The sequence below is a fragment of the Elgaria multicarinata genome, chromosome 10 (genome assembly GCF_023053635.1).
Source record: "Elgaria multicarinata webbii isolate HBS135686 ecotype San Diego chromosome 10, rElgMul1.1.pri, whole genome shotgun sequence".
NCBI classification, from domain to species: Eukaryota; Metazoa; Chordata; class Lepidosauria; order Squamata; family Anguidae; genus Elgaria; species Elgaria multicarinata.
The window spans coordinates 26,231,685-26,257,033 of NC_086180.1; the positions used below are offsets into that span (position 1 = coordinate 26,231,685).

The following is a 25,349-nucleotide window of genomic DNA, read 5'->3' on the forward strand; positions in this document are numbered from 1 at the left end:
CATCTAAAGAGCACCATGATGGGGAAAATGCTGGCATACATTAACTGACTGTGTGGATAAGTCTGAAAGTTAGTGAAGTAATGCATCTTTACACCCACCATTGGTTATTCCACTATGAAAGTGGTATGAAAGCAGTATATAAAAGGCAGAAGCCACACTACTGCTTTATAGTGATATTGAAGTGCACTGCTGGATTTACTCTACTGCTTTATAGTGGTACTGAAGTGCACTGACAACTGTTGGGGCCCATGACACATCTACACCAAGCAGGATATAATACTATGAAAGTGGTATGAAAGCAGTACATGGTATGTGTCAATGGGCCCCAACAGTTGTCAGTGTACTTCGATACCGCTATAAAGCAGTAGTGTGGCTCCTTCCTTTTATATACCACTTTCATAGTGGAATATCTGCTTGGTGTAGATGAGCCCTGGATATGTATGCTCTATACTTTCTATCAAGCAGCATTAGGGTAATAACATTCATTCTGTAACTCCAACAAAAACTAAAATCATTTGTAACATGATCCATCTATACTGGATACCTGAATACCTGATCTCAGATACAACGGAAGCAAGATCAATTTGTAACATATTGATGTTGATCAAGACAACCATAGTTCTGTAAATGCCAAAAATATGCCATCCATGAAATGAAACTTCTAAAAGCAGAAAGTGCTCTTACTGTGTCACTCCTACAATTTATTCAAGGTCCTGAGTTGACAGGCCATGGCTGACCTCATGTTCCATCTGCACCCAGAATTTCTTTTTGCACACATAGTAGAGAATGGTGTGTACAATTATTAAAGCATCACTAACAGATACGGGGAGAAAACTGATGTAAACGAAGAACTGATGGTACAAACACACCCTGCAGTTGGGCTACAAAACTGCATTTGGCTCCACTTTGGATAAACGCACGACCTAGTGGCCGCCCAATCATTCTTGGGAAGAATGCAAGTGCAGTAATTTCTGTCCCGTGCTCAGGCAGAACAAACATAATCAAGTCTCATCTTACCCAATGTCACTCAAAAGCACTCATTTGTAATCTCTTCTGAAGTTTCTTTCAGAGCAACGAGTTCTATGCTTTCCTTAGAGACTCATCAATGATTAGTTTTAAGAGCAAACAGCAGCCACTTCTTACTTCAAAAGTGCAGCTGCCCTCAAAATTGTTCCAAGATAATGAAATATATTGAGCATGTAAGCATGATTCAGATATGCATGGTGAAAATAGAAGATTCATACCTAGCCATCACTAAATGTCTTCTATAAACCCTCTAAGGGCTCATCTACACCAAGCAGGATATTCCACTATGAAAGAGGTATGAAAGCGGTATATAAAAGGCAGGCACCACACTGCTGCTTTATCGTGATATTGAAGTGCACTGCAGGATCTACACTACTGCTTTATAGTGGTAATGAAGTGCACTGACAAATGTTGGGGCCCATGACACATCTACACCAAGCAGGATATAGCACTATTAAAGTGGTATGAAAGCATTATATGGTATGTGTCATGGCCCCCAACAGTTCTCAGTGCACTTTAATACCACTATAAAGCAGCAGTGCGGCTTCTGCGTTTTATACACTGCTTTCATACCACTTTCATAGTGGAATATCTGCTTGGTGTAGATGAGCCCTAAGTGTTTACAAAAAACAAGAGTGTCTTATGGCACCTGAAACATTAACACATTTTTGTGCCAAAACTTTCATGCAACTCTAGTTCACGAAAGTAGATGCCATAATAATTGTGTTAATCTTTAATGGTACCATAAGACTGTCTGTTGGTTTTGCTCTAGGCAATTTCAAGAAGGTAGCCATGTTAAATTACTAGTCTTCTGTTTTTTGTAAAAGTGAAAGGGATATTGAAAGTATTTTAAACAAAATAAAGAAGCAATGTGTACATTGCTGCTAAAGGTTCCTATGAATACTAACACGCTATTGGACAAAGAAGCAGAGTTTCTAGCTTTTTACTGCAAACCATGGTAAATAGATTACAAACCGAGTAAATTTCTGCAGTAGCTTATTTCACACAAAATGAGTCTTTTTCCTGAGATTAGTCAAAGCCAAAGACATGCTATAGTATGAACAATCTGAAGTTAATGCCAGAGCAATTCATTCTCTCTCTCTCTCTAATGATAACGTTATCCTAATCCCTACATAGTCAACAGCAAATACTGTTTACTTACGAGACAGTTACACCTGAGGTTCGCAACCTTAGGGAAATAACAATACTAGAGTTAGAGATAACTGGGGTTTCTTATTCCCCAATGAAGACATTTTCTTCAGGGACGGATTAACTTTTTCTTGCCTCTTTGCAATTCAAAATGAAAACAATGTACCTCCTGTGGAACTCCAACAAATAAACTTGATGAAGAAAAAACACACCAGACAATTAAGAAAGCTGCTTATGCTGCTACTACAGCAATTATAGTTCATGGTCATATAGGAGTCGTAGCATTTATAATATAGGACACCTCTTTTAATTCTTGCATGATTCACAGTTTTACACCACAGATAATGTTCCTAAGAACAGCATCCAGGGAATTACTGAGGTCAAAATCAGCTTCTCTAATAGAGTAAGACTTTCACCACCATTTTAACAAGATCTATAAGGTACTAGTGTTTATTACTACAAACTGCAGAACCAGCTCTCTAAGCCAGTGGTCCTAAAAACCTTGCAAGCTTATGAGGGATTCCTTGATGAGAATTATCAACACTGGCAGAAAGACTGCATTTCCAATCTTCCCCTACAAAGTACAGTTACAAAAGAACATTGTCTGCATTATGCACTTCCCTAACGCGGACTCCAAAAAATGAAAGGCCTGGGCAAATGGTGGCCAGTTCCTTGACTAACTTTTGCAGCCCACCCTAAGGGAATTCTAAATATAAGGACTGCCCAAGCCCATCAAAAATGACAGTGGGAATGGAAGAATGTCTATGGCCTTAGCTAGACCTAAGGATTATCCCAGGCAAATGGACAGGTCATCCCTGCCTGCTCCCGGGATCCCCTGTGTGTCATTTGGATGCACAGGGATGATCCTGGGATGATCCCAGGATATAGGCCTGGTCTAGCCATGGCCTCAGTCACAACATCTGCATTGTACTCCTCCTCCATGGATTTCAGAGGCACATTGCAGCCTGTCAGCTCTACTGAACAGCACATCTAGTGCATGATCTGCATATTGTTGCCACTAAATTCAACAAGGAAGAGTAGACATACAGGTGACTGGGGAATGCTGGGAGTTGTAGGACTTTTTTCTGTCTAACCATGCATACAATTGCGTCTTAAGAGAGACTTAAATGGCGTGGGCAAAGATGGGTAGAAGAAGTGAGCTATAAGGTATAGAGACAAAAAAACATAAGCAACATGGGCTGCAGAGGATTATGGGATGAAAAATAGAGCAGCAACAAGTAGACAATGCAGAAAAAAGAAAGGGTAGCTAAGATAAAGTTGCAGAGAGCTTCTTTAATAATTAATACAATTTTATACCACCTTCACTACGCTGTGTCTTACAGTAACTAAAAGCATGAACTATTCAATGAGTCCTTCAAAAAGACAGAACAGGATTGGCCATTTGATCAGTCAAGAGTGATTTAGTTTACTGAGTTTTATCATAAAACAATTGTCAAGCATTTTAAAGCATTAAGGCTATGAGTACAAATACAATAATTAGCAACAGTTTGTTACTCATGCTGTTACAAAACAAAAACGAATTAGCTGTCTTTGTGAGACAATATTAACTTTACAAAAACGTGTAAATTACTTATTTTAATTTTTCACTCTCACCTTTCCTCAAGGAGGTAAGGTGGCCCAATACCACCTAATCAGTTTCTCATGGATGAATGAGGATTTGAATCTGGTCCTAGCTTGATACCCTACCCGCTAGGCCAATGTCCCCCAACCTGGTGCCCTGTAGATGGTGTTTGACTGCAATTCCCATCATTGCCATCCAGCATGGCTATGTTGGCTGTGAATGATTGGAGTTGCTGTCCAACACCTCTTGAGGCACCAGACTGGGGAAAGGTGAACTCTGGCCTTCGTCAGCGATTACTATTTCTTGTTTGGAGATGCCTGAAATTATAGGTTGACCAGGTTAACATGATAACAAAGGTTGTATTATTATTGACTGAAGTCAAATAATAGACAGACTATTTGACCAGTCAACTGACTACTGTGCAGCACAAATGGAAAGACCTGTGGGTGGGGAAAACAAATATGAATAGGCGAAAAGACTGCCTTTTTTGTGTAAAGGACCTAGAATGGAAGGAAATGGTGGATGAGCTAGAGGAAAATTTAAATGCTCCAATTATAAGTACTATTTATTTATTTATTTTACAATATTTATATACTAATCCCCATTCAAGAAGTTTGGAATGGTGAACAATAGAATAAAAGAATAAAAACACATTAAACATATAAAACCATGGCTGGTTATTGCGGGCGAGCTTCCTAGAACAACCATGTTTTCAGGAGGCACCGGAAGAAATACAAGGTTGGCACCTGCCTGACCAACAAACACAGGGAATTCCATAGGAAGGGAACCACTACACTAAGTAGTAGGACAGGTACAGTCAAAAGAGTAGAGAAAAATCCAGACGATTAATTTATTATACACCATAGGAGCCAAAATCTGACTTGAAAGGTATGCTACACAGTAAATGCCGTATATGAACTAATTCCGCCCAGAATATTGTTTAATCAATATTTACATGCAATTGAAGTAAATTCAAGAGCTATCAAAAGCTTGAGAGACATCAAAAATCTAGGAAATATGGGGATGGGTTAAAATCCCATGGAACAGAGGTTGCTTTTGCTCATGCCTGTTTGAAACAGTACAAATAGGCATATAATACAGAACAACTGACCGTGCTCAAAGAATATAAGCCTTGGGACAGAAAAACATAATGGCTTAGATCCAGACTTAATCATACTCAGGGGAGATCCAATGAAAAGAGTGAGACTTAAATTAATGGTGAGTAACTGAAGTCCCATTGATTTAAATGGATTTATTTGAAATATGACTAAGTCAGAATTCAAGCCAATATCCACACCACAGGTGTTGAGTTTTATGGGCCACTGATTCTATACACTGGAAGTGAGGAGAGCAAAAGTGTTTCTCTGACTAGAGTCTAGAGCAAGGGTGAACAACTTCTGGCCCTCGCCCTCCAGATGTTTCATCCTATAAGTCCCATCATCCCTCACCATGGACTATGCTGGCTAGGGCTGATGGGAGTTGTAGGACAAGACATTTAGAGGGCCACAATTTCCCCTCTAGAGGAGGTGCTTACAAATTTGTAGAAGAAAAGATGGGGTCTGAATTCAAAAAAGCAGAAAACAAGGAGAGGAGAATTACATATGAGTTAAAACAAGTGAGATTCCCACCTGTCTTTTATACTCCAGAAGACAGGGCTGCAGTTAAGAAGTTCATATGCCCTTTCTGGGTCTTAGAGGCTTTTATGCCACCAAGCAACATACAGACTTGACATCTCACTCTCATATGGCACATAAATGAAGTTATAAATCAGAACTATGATTTGTGTTGCTGTCTTTTGGCATCTTAACCCTGGGTCTTTGTATAAACAAGTTAGCTGGGACTTGATGTTGGCAGCCTTGTAAAATCCTTAACAAAATAATACGATAGCCATGTTGACTTCCAAACAGCAGTGTTGCTATGCCAACAACAACATGCCTTGCCTATAAAAGAAGATATCAGAGGGGCCCTTTAAATGCTACTCAAAGCACATGGAAGACCACTTCTCCTGTCACCAGAGTGGCTCCCATGCAGCTGAGATAACATTTAAATGACCCAAGCACATGGGTCTTAACCAGAGTTCCCATCCTTGGGAGGGGGAGGGGGAGGAGGAGATTCCCAATTCCAACTTTAAGCTAGGAGCTGCTCAGAGAAAAGCAGTTCTCTGGAGATTTAAAAGCCCACCTTTCAAAATGCATGCACATCAATGAGTGTGACGAAGGGCCCATCAGCACCTGAACTTGGAAGCTGATGGGTGTCATATGCAGAGCATTTTTGCTAGATGGACACTTTTGCCCATCTTACTGGGGCTCTGCAGAGTGGGAGAGAAGGAGGCCGATCGCCCTACCCACTTTAGTCATCAATCCCATCATCAGTGAAAACTAGGCAAAACTGTTTTATGTTAACACAAAGCCACCACCAGATTCAACAATACATACTTCATCAACAATAACTTATCAAACAGTAACAATACATAAGAAAGTGATTATGTTATTAACATCTTGACAGACATTTTTGCATATAAAGGTATTTTTCTACCAAGCCAAATTCCTTTATTTTCAGCCAAATGTCTTTTAACATGTGGTTTATCTATTAACGGGAAAATTAAGTAGTAAATTGGGATACATAAAGGTGGATGGGAAGTATACATCAATTCCAGTAACATGTATGACACATGTCTTTTAACAGGTTTCTGTTTACTACACATTGATCCCAGGAAATCCAAAGAAAACACCAGTGGATGCTTCCAGACAAAGTGTTTCATTGTGTAATTGTATTGCATTGTTCAATTTTTTTTTTAAAAAAAAGGGGGGTTCATGAGATGCCATCTTCTATTTGTACCTTTCCCATCCTTCCCCACTGTTTCTTCCATCTTTTTCTTAGTGCACAAAAACCGTTAACAAGGTGAAAATGGAAGAGCTGCACAATGCCTTCCAATTAGTTGCAACTGAAAGCACCCCAAGTGATTACAGCAGCAAACTCTAATATAAGGACTTTAATTAAAACAAAACAACAGCAGAATCCAGAGGTTCAGAAAACTCTATTACGTTCAAGAGACATTTCTTTGTGTAGCGGCTGCTTTGAATGTCATTTTTGTTCCCTAGTGGCATAATGGGTTATATTTACAGGTAGGAAAAGGCATGCAAACCATGTTCAAATTCTCACATGTCATTATCAGATACATCACCTTTGCCAAATATACACACACTGGGAAGTGACAAGTGACTACTGTTTCCCAATCCACACACCCAGCATGTATCAACAAAGATTACAAACTATACATAGTTATTTGCACACCTTTCCCTAGAGGAAAGCATTAGCCATCGAGGAAAAAGCATCAAGATTGAATGAGCCTCATTCTCAGAATGTTTCTGGAATAGCATGTGTTTCACCATACATCCAGGCAGTAGCATCTCTCTGCATGGGCAAAAGTCTCCACAGTTATTGGCTCGGTTCGGATGACCATTCCAAGCTTCATAAAACATGGTATGTGAAGCCAGGAATGAACGTCAAAGCCAAGCACCCCCTCCTCTCACCCCGCTCATTGCATGCTGGCTTGCATTAGGTTCCTTGTTATGTCCAAAATGGGTGACTCTGCCTTAATGTCAAATAATAACAAACCAAGGAAGTAAGCCAAACACCAGACCACCAATCTCCCTCTCTTCCAGAGGGTTAGGAAAATATTTAGAACAAAATGGTGAATAGAAGGATGCTTTGATAGGTTCAAGATGAACACAGACTTCCAACAAGCTTGGGTGGCCCATGCAACACAGAGACTGGGGTCAGAAAACATAATAACCAATGGTAGTTTAAATAGTCAATGGTTGGTTATTTAACCCACTATGGGTTATCATGTTGTGTGGAGGGAGTTTTTTAACCAACAGTTGGTTATTTGGCTAAAACAAGCAATGCAAATAACCAATGCTGTGTAGAGTTAGCTATATGAACCACCATTGATTATCATGTTGTGTGGAGGGCACCGTTGGTTAATTCGTCAGCCACAGAGTCACAAAACAAGAGTGGACAAAGTGGTAGCTGCCACTCTAGTCCAGCTGGCAGGATTTATTTTCAGCAGCAATGGCTGATGGGATACCAGCAGGAGGACTGGGGCGGGGAGAGGGCAGGGGATGAGTGAGATAACTCAGTGTGGATTAAGAGTCAATTCAACACTGATCCTAATCCACACCACAGTTTATTATTATCATGTTGTGTGGGGAGATTATTACCCCTACTGTTGACTATCACGTAGCCAGACAACTTGGGAGCCAAGATGTGGCTATAGTAAGTATCCGGTACTCATAGTTGTCCCTTGATCTTGGAAACCATGAAGACTAGTGGGCCTGACTTTGCTATTAGTCAGGGTGGAACTCCCCAAAATGTTGGCTTAAAAAGCATGCATCTGACAATTGCCTTCCCAAACTATTCATCACATGGTGCCTGCATGCAACACAGCGTAGGATGGAACCTCTTATCCCATGCTCTGGGATTCATGGGGTGTAACATAGACTTCTCTTGCTATGAATGCATGCATAGCACAAGTCTCGAAATCTGTCTCTCGTGCTGGCAATCTATGCGTACTTGTGATCCTAAGCATGTGAAGGATAGACAGACAAGGCTTCAAAGTAGTTGGGGCTGGCCTTTCAGCCCTTCCTAAAGTTTTCCAGATCAGGAGAAAGGCAAGTGACGTGGTGTATTCTAATTGGCCTGACAGATTAAAGTGCCCTGGGTCCCTCAATGCCACTCTTCCTTTATTCCGATTCTGCAAATGTTTCAATTCTTGTTCATGTTTACAGCCTTAGTATCAAATTGTAGCATCAACTTGTAAAGCACAGTTCTTATTATGGAAAGAGAAACAAATGTCAAAAGAAACAAATGAGAGTCATTTGATATAACTGAAAACACAACACCGCTTCTTAAAATCTAAGTTCACGTAACCACATAAAATAGCACGCTTGCTAAGTTCTGCCTTGAAGTGGCATCCACTTTTGCAAGCTGTGGCTTCATTCATTTGTCTTTATGAGGCTTCTTGAAGGATACAAAAGAGCAATAAATATACCCTTCAACATGATTTATAAGCAACATCACCCTCAGTTGTAAAGCTTATTTTGCCATGTTTGAGCAACTCTGGCTAAAATTCATATAAAAATGCTATTAAGAACATATTTTCAATCTAATACTAAACATTTGTAAGTGGTATGGCTTGCACACATACACACACCACGATCATGCACATAAACTATTTTATTTTTCTTAGCCCTGATTAAGTGCACTTAAAAAAACAAGCCCAAACACACTTGCTATGCACCCAGCCCCATTGAACACCACTGGGATTTACCTTTGACTAAGCACACATAGGACTGAATGAATAGTTTGAAGTGTGCAAAAACTGAGTTACCTAGGGAGGTTGTGGGCTCTCCCACACTAGAGGCATTCAAGAGGCAGCTGGACAAGCATCTGTCAGGGATGCTTTAGGGTGGATTCCTGCATTGAGCAGGGGGTTGGACTCGATGGCCTTGTAGGCCCCTTCCAACTCTGCTATTCTATGATTCTACGATTCTATGAAGCAGCTCAGTATAAGACCTAAGCCTTAACTTTATCCAGCACCAACCCAATTGATCTGTAAGCTGTAATTAAACTTCTACTTCATTAAATCCTGATGCTATGCACTGTATAAGGAAACCGTCTTCAGTGAAACTTTCAAATGGTGTTTTTAGAAGTTTGAGATAGTGTGCATAGATGAGCTGACCACTGTTTTATGCATGTGTCATGTACTAAGGAAGTGGGAAAGTTACATTCATGATGTTTAGAAAAACTAATCAGACAGGAAGAAACAGAAAATAGTTTGGTAGCAACTGCTTTGTGCAGACTCCTGCCACCAAGAACAGGCTGGTAAGTTCACTGCTGTTACAATTCATACCAAGCATTATGGATTTTAACTGGCCTTTCTCACACTAATAGTATGAGTAAAAAAAAATTACTCATAAAAAATTCCAATTTACACAGAATTTACTATTCTGTGTAAATTGGAGGATGTAAAAAATATTATCACTGCCATACAAGGCTAAGTGCTGTAGGGATAATTGCATGGATAATATATGCCCAGCTTTCTGCACCCAGTTTAATAATAATAATAATAAAAACCCTTTCTTGCTAGGAAAACAGCAGTATCTTGCAGCAGGGTGGATTTGATTTAAATCACTACTCAGAAAGACTCAATTTAATCATGTGACTTCCCCCCCCCAAAAAAAAGTGCACTCTTCCTCGCTATATTTTACACAACTCAGAGTTACCAAAGACTCATTTTTGCTGGTATAATCTTAATATTTATAACCAGATGAAGGTTTCATTTTTTAGAATAGCAACTTTTCAGATTAGTTTTACAGTTATATCAAAAAAATACTGATTTGGTTATACTATTAGAAACACATCATAGATAGATAATTATGAAATTATTGTGAGGTGAGCTATCTCCAATTTAATAGGTTAATCATTCATATTTGGACAACTTTTCTGCTGTACTTTATTGGAAGGAGAAAAATAATCTTACAGAAACCTCTGGAATAGCATGACATTGTGAATAGATTAATGGAATTCATTTACCAAAAAATTTAAACAGCCCCATTCTACATAATTAAAAACTAATCCTTATTTCATGATGAATAACCTTTGGACTATAACGTATCTTAAATAGAAAACTATCTTTAGATAGATTTTTCCTCAAAAAGCATTTTATTAAAAAAAATCCAATTTAAATAAAAAAATCTGTTTTAAATTGACAAAAAACTGATTTTTTTGATTTTTTTTTAAAAATCATTGATTTTTATCCACCTGTCTTGCAGTAGGAACACAGCCTGCACTGAATCTACACCCCAGGTATGCCATGGAACGGTGCCTGTGCCTGCACTGAGGGGTGGAGAGAGAACAGAGATGAGGAAGAAGGTGAGCAAATAGAGTAGAACACTGTGGACCATTTCCCAACTTAGGAAAAAGTTAAATACTTCCACAGTCACTTTTTCTTGTTCCTTGCAAAGCGATCCCACTAATCAGATACCATGTAGATACCAATAATCAGACACCATCATGATGTCACAGAGGGCAAATCATGCCTATTCCAAAGGAGAGATACCGTATTTCTTTGATTCTAAGATGCACTTTTTTCCCCTAAATTAACAGCTCTAAAAATGGACTGCGTCTTAGAATAGATGGCATCTTAGAATTGAAGCAATACGGTAAGAGGAAAAGAGGAAGCTCCTGCAGCAGCCTCGAGCCATGCGAGCAAGGAGGAGCTGGTTGGGTAAGCGCCTGGTTTTTTGTTAGGCAAATTTATTCGTAAGTCCCACCGATTTCCATGGGACTTACTCGCCATGTCGTCGTCCCCTGGTGCACAGACAAGTAAAGAGCGGGACTGGAGAGTTAAGTTTACTCTTAGTTTCAACGCCCCCCCTTCTTCCCGCACAAACGGCAGTTTCTTCTCTCACAGAGGGAAAAAAGAAAAGGACACAACCATTAGAAGAAAGCGCGGGGGGGGAGGAGGAGGTTGGCTGGGCGGTGAGGGAAGTATTTCTTTGATTCTAAGATGCCCTTTTTTCCCCAAATTAACATCTCTAAAAATGGGGTGCGCCTTAGAATCGATGGCGTCTTAGAATCGAAGAAATACGGTAAGAGGAAAAGAGGAAGCTCCTGCAGCAGCCTTGAGCCATGCGAACAAGAAGCTGGTTGAGTAAGCGCCTGGTTTTTTGTCAGGCAAATTTATTTGTAAGTCCCATCGATTTCCATGGGACTTACTCGCCATGTCGTCGTCCCCTGGTGCACAGACAAGTAAAGAGCGGGACTGGAGAGTTAAGTTTACTCTTAGTTTCAACGCCCCCCCTTCTTCCCGCACAAATGGCAGTTTCTTCTCTCACAGAGGGAAAAAAGAAAAGGACACAACCATTAGAAGAAAGCGCGGGGGGGGAGGAGGAGGATGGCTAGGCGGTGAGGGAAGTATTTCTTTGATTCTAAGATGCCCTTTTCCCCCCAAATTAACATCTCTAAAAATGGGGTGCGCCTTAGAATCGATGGCGTCTTAGAATCGAAGAAATACGGTACCTTCCCTGAATTTGGCCCCCTTTTTAAGCATTCATTCCCCAAAAAATCATGAATAGGCATTACTTTTGGATGCTAAGTAATATGTTTGCAAAAACTGTCATTCCCGCACCTCTGCAGCTCAGCCCTAATTCAAATAAAATGTAAATTGTAATACACTCTACCTGTTCCAACAGATTACACTGGCCCAAGTTGTGGCACCACAGTTGTGGAATGAGCTCCCCAGAGAGGTCCGCCTGGCGCCTACACTGTACTGCTTTCGTCGCCAGCTGAAGACCTTTTTTATTCTCTCAGTATTTTAACACTTAATTTTAACTTAAATTTAAATTTTATTGTTCTAACTCTGTATTTTAATCTTATATCAATTTCTGCTGCGTGGTTTTATCCTGGTTGTGCTTTTTATACTGTATTTTGTAATTGTGCTTTTAACCTGTCGGCTGTTTTATTGTGGTTTTAATTTTTGTGAACCGCCCAGAGAGTTTCGGCTATTGGGCGGTATAAAAATGTAATAAATAAATAAATAAATAAATAATATTTTTCTGCTTTTAAAGGACAAAGCAGAATCTTTAATGTTTCAGTTAAAATGGTCACCAAAGCACGGACAGGAGCCTTTTACATGACTTGTTAGAAAGTCCTGTTATTGTAGTGTTCCAACAGTTTATCCTTGCAGAATCCAGAGTCTTTCCTGGCCCTCTTCCCTTCAAACCATCATGTATTCCCATCAGCAATTATGCAGTTTTATTTGCCAGATATAAAGCTGTATTTTGACTCCTGGCAGTGACAAGAGGAGAATCATCCAGCATTAAAGAAGTATGCGTGCATGAAACTTCTGTATTCATCCACTGGCATTATCCAAAATCAATAAATAAACAAACAAACCTTCTTCTTAAACAAATGGTAGATATGCAGAACAATCAGTGAAGGTTACTAATTTAAATTCAACTTCTTTCAAGCAACCATTCCACAAAAAGCAATTAAAAGGGCAATCCCAGGCATGTTTGGAGAAAGAAAAAGTCTTGCTATTCCCAACTTTCTACCGCCAGCATGGTTGTAGTGCTTTTTTCTGTCTAAAGATGCACAGGATTGAGAACCTGAGTTAGAGGGAGGTCCCCTCCTCCCTTACTCATAAAATGGGAGAAACTGATGTTACACATTGAATCCTGGAACTTACTATGGGGCCACAGCTAGACCTAAGGTTTATCCTGGGATCATCCAGGGTTCGCCCCTGCCTGAGCACTGGATCCCCTGTGTGTCACCTAGATGAACAGGTTTGACCCATGGATGATCCAGGGATAAACCTTAGGTCTAGTTATGGCCTTGGTCTTATTTGGCAGCCATTCAATTTTCATAACTTCGCTGAATCCACTTGTATGGATATAGAGTTGTAGCATTCATTTCATACTAGAAAACTACATGACTTGACTCATGTGGTGGGTGGTAACGATTTAGCAACTCTTACTTTTCAAATGCATTATTCTTTTGGGGATATATTTTGGTATATCAATGTGAGGCAAGGCATAAATAAGGGATAAACAAATTGCTTTCCCATAAGCAATAGTTTGTTTGTTTTAAAGACTATAACATTGTTCACTGGCAAGAAATTATCCAGAATTCAGAGAGGAATTCCTGCCAGCAACCTCAACTAGACATTACATCCAAGGTATGAAGCAATCTCCCATATGGGTACTATAATGCTAGGTCAGCCCTAAGGCAAGTAACTCCCCATTACAACTATTAAGAGACAGCATTTTCTTTAATTTGTTTGCACATCAGCTAAGTGTGATGGAGTACACAGGGCCATTACTTTCTATAATGGGCCCATGGTTCAAGCAAACTAAAAATGCTCCAGAGAAAAATAAATGGGGCCAATTGTGGTATGGGGAAGAGATCACCCAGTGTGGCTGTGAGAGGGTTATTCCAAAACTAACACATTACCTTGTCATTCCAAAACTAACACATCACCTTGCAGTACCTTGACAGCAGGCCTTCTTGGTAGTGATATCCACCATTTGGAAAAACTCCCAGCAAGCAGAAAATGTGGCATCCTTCAAATGCCTTCTGAAAATTCACTTGTTCACGCAGACTTTTCCTGGGTTGTAATTAAATTAATGCTGCTGCTCCATCTTACTGCTGCTTGTATTGTACTGTTTCTATTCTAATTGGAATTGTTTCAATGTTGTATTTTTAAGTACTGTATTTTAAATGTGATTATAATATTTGTATGTGACCCACTTAGGGATTTTATTATATAAATACATATATACATAAGTAATCCCCACTTTGCCTGTCAAGCCTAACCCATTTGCCAGGATTGCAGTGATGATGATGAAGTGTGTTGTAAAGCACTTTGTGCATCGAAAAGTCATATAGAAATGGTTACAAATAAATGAGTGCAGTCCAGAATTAAGACTGTTGGTGTCTTACTGATCTTAATGCGAGAGTTAAAAACACATGCTTAATTGAAAATAACTTGCCTAACACTAACAATCTTTCTCTGCAGTCAAAAGACAGTCTTGATATTCCAAAGAAATTGACCAGGGCTTTGTGTGACTTGACAATGCATACTAGGACAAGCACTCTACACCACATAGGCATTCCTCAGCAGATATATAAATACAGAAAGCGCTCCCTAGGAGCAAAAGGTTTGAAAGGCATTGCCTTAAAGAGTGCTTGGAAACAGTAACCCCATTTTTAGAGTGCATTTGCTATAGTTCACATACAAGAGTTATTTTATAATGCACCTGGGCATGCCCTGTAAATTTCACTTTATGCATCTTCTGGGGCACTTACCTCCAGACCCTCCTTCTAAAAATGTGCACACCATTTTAAAGTTTCCTTTGATAGCAATTATATGCTTAAATTTCATCTCATTTAAGAAACATAATTTTTAATTCAAGCCTGTTCTTTGGTTATAGAACAGATATGACTACTGAAAAAATATTCACCTGCTAGTGGACAATGTGTTTGCAATAAAGACCTACAGCTACTCTTGAGATTGGCTTCTTTTGTATTCAGTATGTTAATTAGCTGCGACTCTCAGAAGAACAAAAGATCCATGCGCTCTACTATATGGACCTTTCTTACACTTTGTTCAGATAATGTGCAAAATTTAGAATCCATTTGTATTTTACAGGCACCAGTCTCTTAATACAGGAGTAATCCTAGCACCGACATATTAGGGGTGAAAGTCCCACTGGTGAAACATACACAAAACTGCAGTGTTAACATCTCACCATTCAAAATATTTAACACTGGGCCCTAATATGCCTCTTACTTAAATTGCAAGGCCCTTTAAATTACCATTTCTGCATAATACAATTTTGCAGAATTGTATCATAGCAATACAAGGTTTCTTAACATAACATTCAAATATTTCTGTATCCTGAGTGGCAAACAGTTCTCCTTGCAAAGTATAGAATTAGCTGTTTCTCTTGATCCAGCATCTAGCAGCCCAGGTATCTGCTCCATAAATACTTCACCTGCTATAATACATTTCCTCATAAGTACTGGTGACATACATTAATCAGCCAGCAACCTGTGAAGGTTGGAACCAAGCGGTATAAAATAGTGATCCCAATCCTGCACCAATCTGGATACGTATGGGGGACATCCACCCCACACACCTATGCACATTGAATGACAGTGCTGAGAGTCAAGGATAGCAGCTTCTTATTTCTCTTGATTTTTTTGCTTTCAGATTCTTATCCTTTCTGTGAAACATATGACAAGAGTCTTTATGAGCAAGCTCCACCACTGGTACTCTGGACAAACAAGACCAGTGCCACAATACCATCCTTGGGGAAAGTGAAACGGGTGTTCTGATAACTTGCAAAACACTGCTATTAAATGTTCAGAAGTTCAGAATTTGCATAGGATCAAGACACAAACTGATAGCTATTAATAATCTGAAAAGCCACCCCGGGCAATTAAGATGCCCAAGAGTTTTAAGAGCAGGGTCTTAATGGTGCAGCTACATAATTTTAGACTCTAGACTTAACACCCCACTTTAGACAGATATGTCTATTACTTCACTTGCGAAGCACACAACTCACATTTCTATTTTCTAATAGTGGTTTTAATTAGCACGACTAGGGTCAAGGAGCAACAGTTTAAGGCCACTACTAACGTATTAGCCACTTCAACCCTAGTGTGGTAGGCCCTGAGGTATTCATTTGAACAGAACAACAAGGTTCTAAACCACTTTAAGTGCATAGTGTGCAGAAGGGGTGTGCTGGGTGCGCCCAGGCACACCCTAATATCTCAAGCAATAAGTCCCGAACTGGGGGGAGGGGATTTAGCGGGAATCCAGAGGGGGATCTAGATGCAGCAGGAACAACCCTCCAGCTGCTCTCTGCTTGATCCACTGCCCCCAACAGCATGCCGTTGCTCCTGGTAGCAGGAGCAAAAAGGAATCACTCTGCTGGGAGCCTCTCTGCCAGGAGTGGTCTTCAAAGAAGCCAGGAGGAAGAGCCTTGAAGGCTAATATCTCCTCTTAAGCATCTCCTCTGGCCAGTGTCACTACAAAGCCCCACCAATGCTGAGGCTTCAGGAGCATCTCTTCATTTCCCCCTCCTCACCTGCAACGGCCCTCCCGTAGCCAGGCAAGCCAAATGCAAAGTAGGGCATCAGTGTCAGTGTTTAATTAATTAATTAATATAATGTCCTTTATGATTGAGCATTCAATAAAGGTTCACCTTTTAAAAAAAATCCTGGGTGTGCACCCTAATGAAATGTGCTGTGCATGACTATGTTTGAGTGTAATGTGTACAGAAAAATTGGTATACAAATAAAGCAACTATGAATATTCTGTTTTGTTTCAACAGACCACAACAAGGTTTCCATATCATCATGTAACAGCTGAAAGGAAAGCATAGTTCTGTTGAATATGGTTCTGAAGATGCTTTCTGTATTATTATTATTATTTTAAAAATGCTACCTCTACAATTATTTGCACCCAATTTATTCTTGTTCAAAGCCTAAAGTGTTATGGAAACCATTGAACGAGACAGGCCCTTTCTCTTAACCTTCTGTGGCCTCTTCCTTATCATCTATTCCAGGGCTGTACAGAAGGTAGATCTCCTTCAACATGGTCAATGGTCAGGAAATCTGGGAGTTGAAGTCCAAGACATCTGGAGATCCACCTTCTGCCCACTCCTAAATTATTCTAGTGTCACCACTGCTGGCCTTTCAGAACATGAATAGCTACCAGTGTATTGGTGGGCCTGTGTGAATGAAGGTAAACCAATAAAAGCTTTAGCTTCATCCCATCCCAATATACACCTATTATGTAACTAAGAAAAAGACCCTTTATGGTTTCAGAAAAGTATGATTTAAAATACCACTCCATAAGATGTTGAAGAATATTGTGTGTTCAGGTGGCAATATATGACAGAAAATAGAGGAATCACAAAGCAATTAGGTGCATCCCAAAATACCAGTAGGTGAAACATTTTCCTTCCATTTCCATCTGTCAAACACAGACTACCTTGAAGTTATATTACATTAGCAGCATAGTCTTTGAAAAAATACAAGCATTATTCATCCCCTCAAACCCACCACAAGCAATTACGTAATAGCAGCTACCTACAAGTTACACTGAAAAGTGACTTCTTGTTAAAACCAAACACCTCCAGTCTTCTGCTGGGTAACTGTGAATTTTCAAAGTTAACTATATCTTAACACTTTTTTCATTTCCACACATTCCCCCTCTGCAGCAGGCAAATTCCTGGGCAGTTTTTTTCGGATATGGCCAAGAAAATTAATATACTAAGATTTATAAGCTTACAGAGGATTCCCATTCCTAAATACATTTCCTTAATATAAAGCCAGATGTTGTAACAAAGCCCTTTCTACTCAGTCAACAAGATCCAGATAAAGAAAAACAAATGTAGAACTCAGAATTAACACCCCCATCCCAAAATCTGGCTTTAAAAATATATTGAGATCTGTATAGTTTTAATACATGCAGAAGTATTTCAAGCCAGATTTTCAAGAAGATACTGAAGAGCGAGAAATGCAGCAATCCTATGCATACTTATTTGCAAGCAACTACCACTGAACAAAACGAGACTTACATCCAAAGTAAAATACAAAGGGTTGAGTTGCACACCATATTTACTGGAGTAGAGAATTTAGGATTTTGTGGTTCAACAATTATGTAGGACATATTACCACCAGGAAAAAACAACACTTTTCTAGAATATATCTTCATTTTTTGTTTTTGCATTAGAACAGTAAAAATGCAACTTAGCTAAGGCAATAATAGGCCTGTTCTAATGCTTTATCATACTCATTTTGAGCATTAATGTGCTTTAATCTTCTTGCATTCTACCTTTAAACTATAAAATCATGCTCAATGCTCAGCAAATCATACTCAATGCTCAGCAAAAGAATCAACTGATTAAATGATTCCATATTGTAATGATAAAACGCAGGCATGCATCACCACCACTTCCTCCTGGACAGCTGAATAAAGTTGAAAGACACAGTTTATGTCAACTTCTGTTCCTTGTTTAAGTTTCTTTGAATGTTACTTCCTACAAAAAGGAAGGATCTGGTTGACCAAGAGATCACTTGGGTAACTATGGCACTTCTGCTATAGGAAAAAATGCTTGGAAGAATTGGAGGTCATGTTCTTATTAACGTGGCATGAACATAATGAACTTGAACGTCTTTTTAAGAAACCTTATGAAATAGGAACCTTTATATGCATAATACACACACATGCACACCTTTCTTTGCAGCAATTATAAGCCACTGACTTCAGAGTTCAGTTGGCCTAATCTGGAAAATAAATATGAGAGGCCTTGGCTTGTCAATTACTTTATTTACAACTGCCAGCAACCCTACGCATAGTTACTAAGAAGTAAGCCCTACTGAATTAAGGGTGGTTTGTTTCCAAGTATGTATGCAGGACAACTGCAGCCCTTAAGTGCAAACATTAAAATATTAAGTTGGCAGAAAGCCAAATCCTAAAGCAACCCATATTCAGGCATAATAAATCAATCAAGTCAAAAGATTTAATGGAGAACTCCAAGCAGATTTCCTCCTAAAACTGCAGGGAATCCTCCACAAGATGTAACAAAACTGTACTTCCATCTCCAATTCCCAGAATTTTTGTTACATTTTCAAAATAGAAAAGGCAAGAGCTATTGCACCAACATTCAATGCTCCAATAATGCTGCAAGTATAGGTATTTGAAATGGCATTGTGACATCACACGTGTCAGAAGTCAGTACCATTGTGTTTTATTACACACACAAACAAAATAACAGCATCAGCACAGGTTCCAACTGCCTGTAACAGGTTATAGTGACAATAGTCTCTCTGGGAAAATAATAACAATAATTAAAATAAATAGCCTTGACTGGGGATCTATCCTCCCAATTAACTAATTAATTAATTATCCTTAAAAATTGCCTAATAACCAATGTTAAATAACTTGTACTGTGTGTTTATAGCGTTGGATTGTATAGCATTTTCTCTCTTCTTTAAAAAAAAAAAGCATATGTAATCTATTTATTTTTATTTATTTTAGCATTTTTATCCCGCCCTTTAGCTAAAAAGGCTCTCAAGGAGGCTTACAAAATTATTTCTTAAGGCAGTCCCTGCCCACAGGCTTACAATCTAAAAAAAATGACACAAAAGGAAAGGGGATTGGGAGAGAGGACGTTGCATGTATGGTTTCTGTATTATGTTAATATTTAAGTTTTTTTATATTTTTGCAAATAAAAAATATTTCTAAAAAAGAAGTCAGTACCATTGAGGTCAATGGGTTTACTCTCAGGCTAAGTATGTACATACTGGTTGTAATCTTGAAATACATTCCCCATAATGTTTACTTAGGAGTAAATCCCACTGAATTTAATGGGGCTTAGTCTGCAAAGCACTTTAGTCAGGGACTAAAGCTGCAAAGTACAAAATGTTCTTCTCTATTAGAATTTCAGCATAAAAGTGTGTAGAAGATACACAAGCAGCAGACATTAGAATTTGTATCCAAGATTCACACTGTCCCATACCCAAGTGCATGGGCCAATATTTTTCCATAGGTCTCTTGGATTTTACAGTAAAACTAATTTTCCTCAAGAAGTCTTAAATATTTTGTATTATACATGAGCATTTTATACAATCTAGCCTGCAAAAACAAATTTGCATAACCACAGGCATATCTCCTTGGATACATTCCACTGATTTGGCAAGCGTGTTTAGGATTGAAACCCTTGAGGGATGCAATTCTGCCTTATTAAAACCAATAGGAGTGTTGCTATTTATTTCAGTGGGAAGTGGGTTGCACCTTTGAAAGGAAGCGCCAGTGAAATTAGCAGAACCTACTTTCTGAGTAAACATGTTTAGGATCAGGATGTCAGACTGAAATCCTAAGTATATTGCGCTTTTTATACTGTATTTCGTAATTGTGTTTTAAACTGTTGGGTGTTTTACTGTGGTTTTAATTTTTGTGAACTGCCCAGAGAGCTTCGGCTATTGGGCGGTATAAAAATGTAATAAAAAAATAAATAAATAAAATAAATAAATAAAAATAAATATTTATGCGGCAGTAAATCCAATTAAACCAGTGTAGACATCTGAATAAACATGGCTTACTGAGCAATCCTATGGATGTTTACTTAGAAGTAAGGCCTACTGCATCCAACAGGGCTTGCTCCTAGTTAAGTGGGTACAAGATTATAGCCTAAGGTTCTCAAAACTACACACACCAGTGGTTTCTCATACAGCCATAAGTAGTCTTTTCTACTGCATGTGTTCACATGACACATATATATGTGAGCACGAGCACACACATGCACACCCACTTTACCTGGGTAATCAGAAATAAGTGGAGCAATTTCAAAACACATTTTAGAAAGTCGTGCATTTTTAAAATAAAATGCACACACACACACACACACACACACACCCAACCGCCAAATACGTCTGCTGGATAACTTAACATCAAGCTGAGCGGGATTATTGGGATGCATGTGTGGGAGAGGGGAAATGCAAAATAATGGTGGAAACTGTTTATGGCTTTCTACTCTACCCCCTTTGCTGGAGGGATTACCCTGACATCACATCTAACTTTCTTCTCTTCAGCCCCAGTAGCTAAGCGATTCTGGATAAAATAATCTGCATTTGACATCTATGAAAGGCATGGATGGATCCTGCTAGTGATAGGATGGCATTGATCAAAGATTCCTTTTGCTGCGGCTGTAAAAGCAGCTGTTACCATACCAGCACTGGAGAGAAAAAGGAGTCAAGAGGGAGGAGGGAAGAGTTGCACATATACACAGGTGGATTCTCTGCTCCTCCCCTGCAAATAGAGAAGTGGGCCAAGAAGGGCAGCTACGAAAGAGAGGAACCACCAACAACAACCCCGCTCCTCCATCTCCTTTCTTCCGCCCCCTCCCACCACGAAAAAACCACTACCTCCAGGTTGTCACACATCAAGCAGCGATGCTAATGCGAGAAAAAGAGAAGGGGGGAAGCAGCTGTATCGAGGGAGGGAGGGAGAAAGAGACCCAGCTGTCAAAACCTGGAGATCTACACACACACACGCACACGCATATTTCTACAGGCGGGGGAGCTGGAATACATTTCAGACACCGATCTTGCTTGGAGCCAACAGATGCAGCGGCCAAGAAGGAAGGAAGGCCGGCCAGCCGGCCACCCACCCCAAGGTGGGAGGAGGGACGGTGGAAATGCCCTAAGGAATAGGGAGGGGGCGGCGAAGAGAGGGAGGGAGGGAGGGAGGGAGATCTCCTGCGATTCCCCCCGCCCTTTCTCCTCCGCCTCCGGATCCTCCAGCCGCAAAGAAGGAAACGGAGGGTGTTCCTCCCGCCTCCCCCCCCCTCCACCGATCTGCCTCTCGCGAGTCCCGTGCAGCCACTCCGGAGGAGGGAGGGAAATTGCTGCAATGTAGCAATAGACGGAACGCGAGAAAAGGAGCCGCGCGGGTGGTTTTCCTCCAAAAGAGAAAAGACCGCAAGCCCATTCAATATTAAAGGGTTAATTCAAAGAAACGCTGCGACCAGGTCCCTCCCCATCTGGATCGCTCAAGCCAGGAGCTCCCTCTGCAATCAGCCAACCTCCGCCTACGTTACTAGTCCATAGTGCCAACAGCCCCCCGCCCCGCCGCCCATGATCCATTTGTATTTCACCACCGCCACCTCACCCCCCGCCCCCCGCCGCAGGCATCCTCCCCGTGAGGCGCTCACTTCCTATTTCTATCAAACCTCCTCCTCCTTTCTCCTCTCCGCCCACCCCACCCCGCATCACGCCTTGCCCGTTTTGCAACCGCAGCAGCCACAGTAAATAAACACGAGCCTCTCACGAACACAGTTTCCCCGCATCTTCCCCCACGTAGCAAAAGCTCGTGAGGGAGCGGGGGAGGAGACGAGCGAAAGAGTCTCCCGTCTAGCAGCCGGCGGCAAGAATCGGATCCTGATGCCCTCCCTCCCTCCCTCCGTCCCCCCCTCCCCGCCACCTCTTCAAAGGGGCTCCCTCCCTCCCTCCCTCCCTTCCAGGCTGGCTTGGCTGCCCGCGGGCGCCGGGCTCACCTCTTACCTTTCACCACCCTCTCCGTCGTCGATAACTTCGGATCCAGCGCCTTGTGTTCAGACATTTCCAGCAATCTGGCAGAAGAGGAGGAAGGCGGCGGAGGCTCGCGCTCTTCTCCCTCACCAGACACAAAGCTGAAGGCGGCGTCGGCGGCTGCAACAGCCAAGACGGCCAAGCGAACGGCGTCTCTCTCAGGCTCCGCTGCCGTGCAAATTCACGCCTTTCGCCCGCCTGCCTGCCGCTCGCCCTCTCCCTTCTCCTTTTACTGCTGCCGCTTGCGGGTCCTCCTCCGGATTTCCCCCCCTTCTTCTCCTTCTTCTTGCCCCCCTCTTCCTGTCAATCACGCCTCCTTTGCCTCGGAATTAGTGGCCGAGGGTGGGGGGAAGCAGCCGAGGGTTGGCGAGGGGAGACCGCGCAGCCAAAGAAGGGGAAAACGAACGGCGGTCGCAGAGACGATCAGAAGATTGAGCGGGCTGCAAAAACCGAAGCCCAAACCCCCCGCATCAGTCCAGAGTACACAAGACGAACTGCTGCTCCAGCTCCTCCTGCTGCCGCTGCACGGGATCCGCGCCTCGCCTCGCCTTGCCCTCCTCCGCGTCGTCGTCGTCGTCGTCGTCTCCTTCTTCCAGTGCCGCCACCCCTTTCGCAGGGTCTCTCCTTTCACTCACGCAGCCCCAGCCACTAGAGCTACGCTCCGTCCAAGGCGCAACCTACCCTCGCCGCCGAAGCCTTCCACTCGCCTCGCCCTCCCCCTTGCCGAAACGCTAGCTCGGCAGCCATTGGCTCGTGCCGGGCTGCCAATCACTGTCAAGGTAACTGGCCCTCCCTCCCATCTCCTCCCCCCCTCCCGTTCCCACTCCTTGAATCGCCCCTCCCTCTTCCCTTCTTCTCAGGTGTTCTCCGTCGCCACACCGCCATGCGCAAGAGCGCGCGCACCTTTTGGCACTGGATGGGGCGATGGCGGAGGAGGGAGAGGAGAGGAGAGGAGGGGGTCTTGCCGGCGGGAGAAGCAAAGGCGAACTGCAGCAGCATTAGAGGGGGCGGGGAAGGCGAGGAGGAGGAGAGGAGGAGGGAGTGGGTGGCATATCCTCGCCGGAGTGCTCCGAGGGTTTGGTTGAGCGACAGTGAGAGGAGCCCTCGTACGATTCGCCTGAGGCGAGGGAAGGGTTGGGAACGAAGGAAGGAAGGAAGGAGGCTCCTCTGCGGCCCGGCTTTGCGGCGGGGTCCTGGGACTGGAGCCTTTCCAGCAGAGCTGCCCGCTGCCCTGGCAGCTCCTCGACGCGCCCCCCACCCCAGCTATCCCCCAAGGCCGCAGCCACCGCCAGGAGGAACGAGAGCGAGAGTGCGCGCGTGTGTATCATTAGCGAGCGGGGGCGGCCTCTGCTTGTCGCTCACTGTATCCGCCGCTTTGCCACAGAACGAACGCGCGGGTGGGGGGTGGGGGGTGGGGGTCGGGCGCTGGAGAGGAATTGGAGGTTTCCAGGGTGAGGATCGCGCCTGCGTGTCCTTTGCAGCAGCATCAGACTCGTCTCTCCATGCGGTGCAGCGGCCGACCTGAGCGCAGGGGAAGGCAGCAAGAGAGCTGCGTGGTTCTCCTTTGCTTCTGGGGGAGGGGGATATTGACTCCCCCACACACACACACACTCTCTTCGTCCCACCACCTCTCCGCACAGTAGCTCATCTTTCATCTCGCCCACCTCCAATCCTTGCTTTGCTTTTTCTGTGGAGGAGGTGGAGCTGCTTAGCTGGATGGGGAAAGGGGTGTTCCCCCCCTCTCTTCCAACCCCCCACCCTCCTTTTTTTTAATAATTGTGAAGCTTGATTGATGGGTGTTCTATTAGGAGAACTCTCCCATTTTGAACGCGTCAAATACCACGTGCTCACAAGTGGCGACAACAATGTTTTTTTTTAAATGGAATTTTATCCCTTGTTTGAATTGTTCCGTACATTCCAGCCACTCTGTCTTAGAATTGCACATGTGGAAAATGCAGAACACATAAAGGTGCACACAATGACAATTATAATTATGAACACCGCCTTAGGTTGCAGTGCTACATACACACTTATGTACACACGTAAGTCCTATTGTACTCAGTGGAACTTAATGTCTGAGTAGACATAGGATTGCAGTGTTCCCAGATGAGACTATGACTATGCACTACCTCTAGTATCAGAGGCTGTAAGCCTATATACACCAGTTGCTGGGGAACATGGGCAGGAGGATGCTGTAGTGCCTGTGTCCTGGTTGTGGGTTCCTGGTCACTAGCTGGTTGGCCACTGTGTGAACAGAGTGCTGGACTCGATGCGTGGCTGATCCAGCGTGGCTCTTCTTACGTTATTATGAGACTTAAATTGGTCTATAATATGAATGTGATAAAACCTACCTAGCAAAAGGAGAGGTCAAATTGTGCCCAACCTGCCTTCATGCTAAGTTCAGAGGTCTTTCAGGTGGCTCTGCCATCTGAGGTGAAGCAGATGCTAAAGGAAGAGAGGGCCTTAGCTGTTGCACTATGCTTGTGGAACTTCTTCCAAGGGAAGCTCACCTGGCCTAAGCTACACCAAGCAGGATATTGCACTATGAAAGCAGTATATAAAAGGCAGGAGCCACACCAAAGCAGTATGAAAGTGGTATATAGTAAGTGTCAATGGGCTCCAACAGTTGTCAGTGCAGTTCATTACCACTATAAAGCAATGGTGTGGCTCCTGCCTTTTATATACCGCTTTCATACCACTTTCATAGTGCAATATCCTGCTTGGTGTAGATTAGTACTGCCAGCCTTTAATCAGTCTTTTAACCTCTGGTGTTTTGTTTTGGAGGGTTTTTTGGTTTTTGTTTTAAAAAACTGATAGTTTTAGTGCTATGTTGTATTAGTTTTTAGTGCTGTCTTTTAAGAACATAAGAAGAGCCAAGTTGGATCAGAACAAAGGCCTATCTAGTTCAGCATTCTGTTCTCAC

The 25,349-nt window shown here is 42.1% G+C and overlaps 1 protein-coding gene across 5 annotated transcripts in view; it reads right to left on the reverse strand.

Annotated features, from left to right (window-relative positions):
* The window catches only part of PPP3CA (protein phosphatase 3 catalytic subunit alpha), a 220,025-nt gene extending 197,335 nt beyond the window's left edge, over positions 1 to 22,690 (reverse strand). For 3 of the 5 annotated variants that reach the window (XM_063135935.1, XM_063135933.1, XM_063135932.1), the window contains exon 1: positions 22,400 to 22,690. In XM_063135935.1, coding sequence (XP_062992005.1) covers positions 22,400 to 22,457 — 58 coding nt within the window. In that variant the 5' untranslated portion in view covers positions 22,458 to 22,690. The remainder of the gene's footprint in view (positions 1 to 22,399) is intronic. The other 2 variants (XM_063135937.1, XM_063135936.1) reach the window with 1 other exon arrangement.
* Positions 22,691 to 25,349: the final 2,659 nt, after the last annotated feature.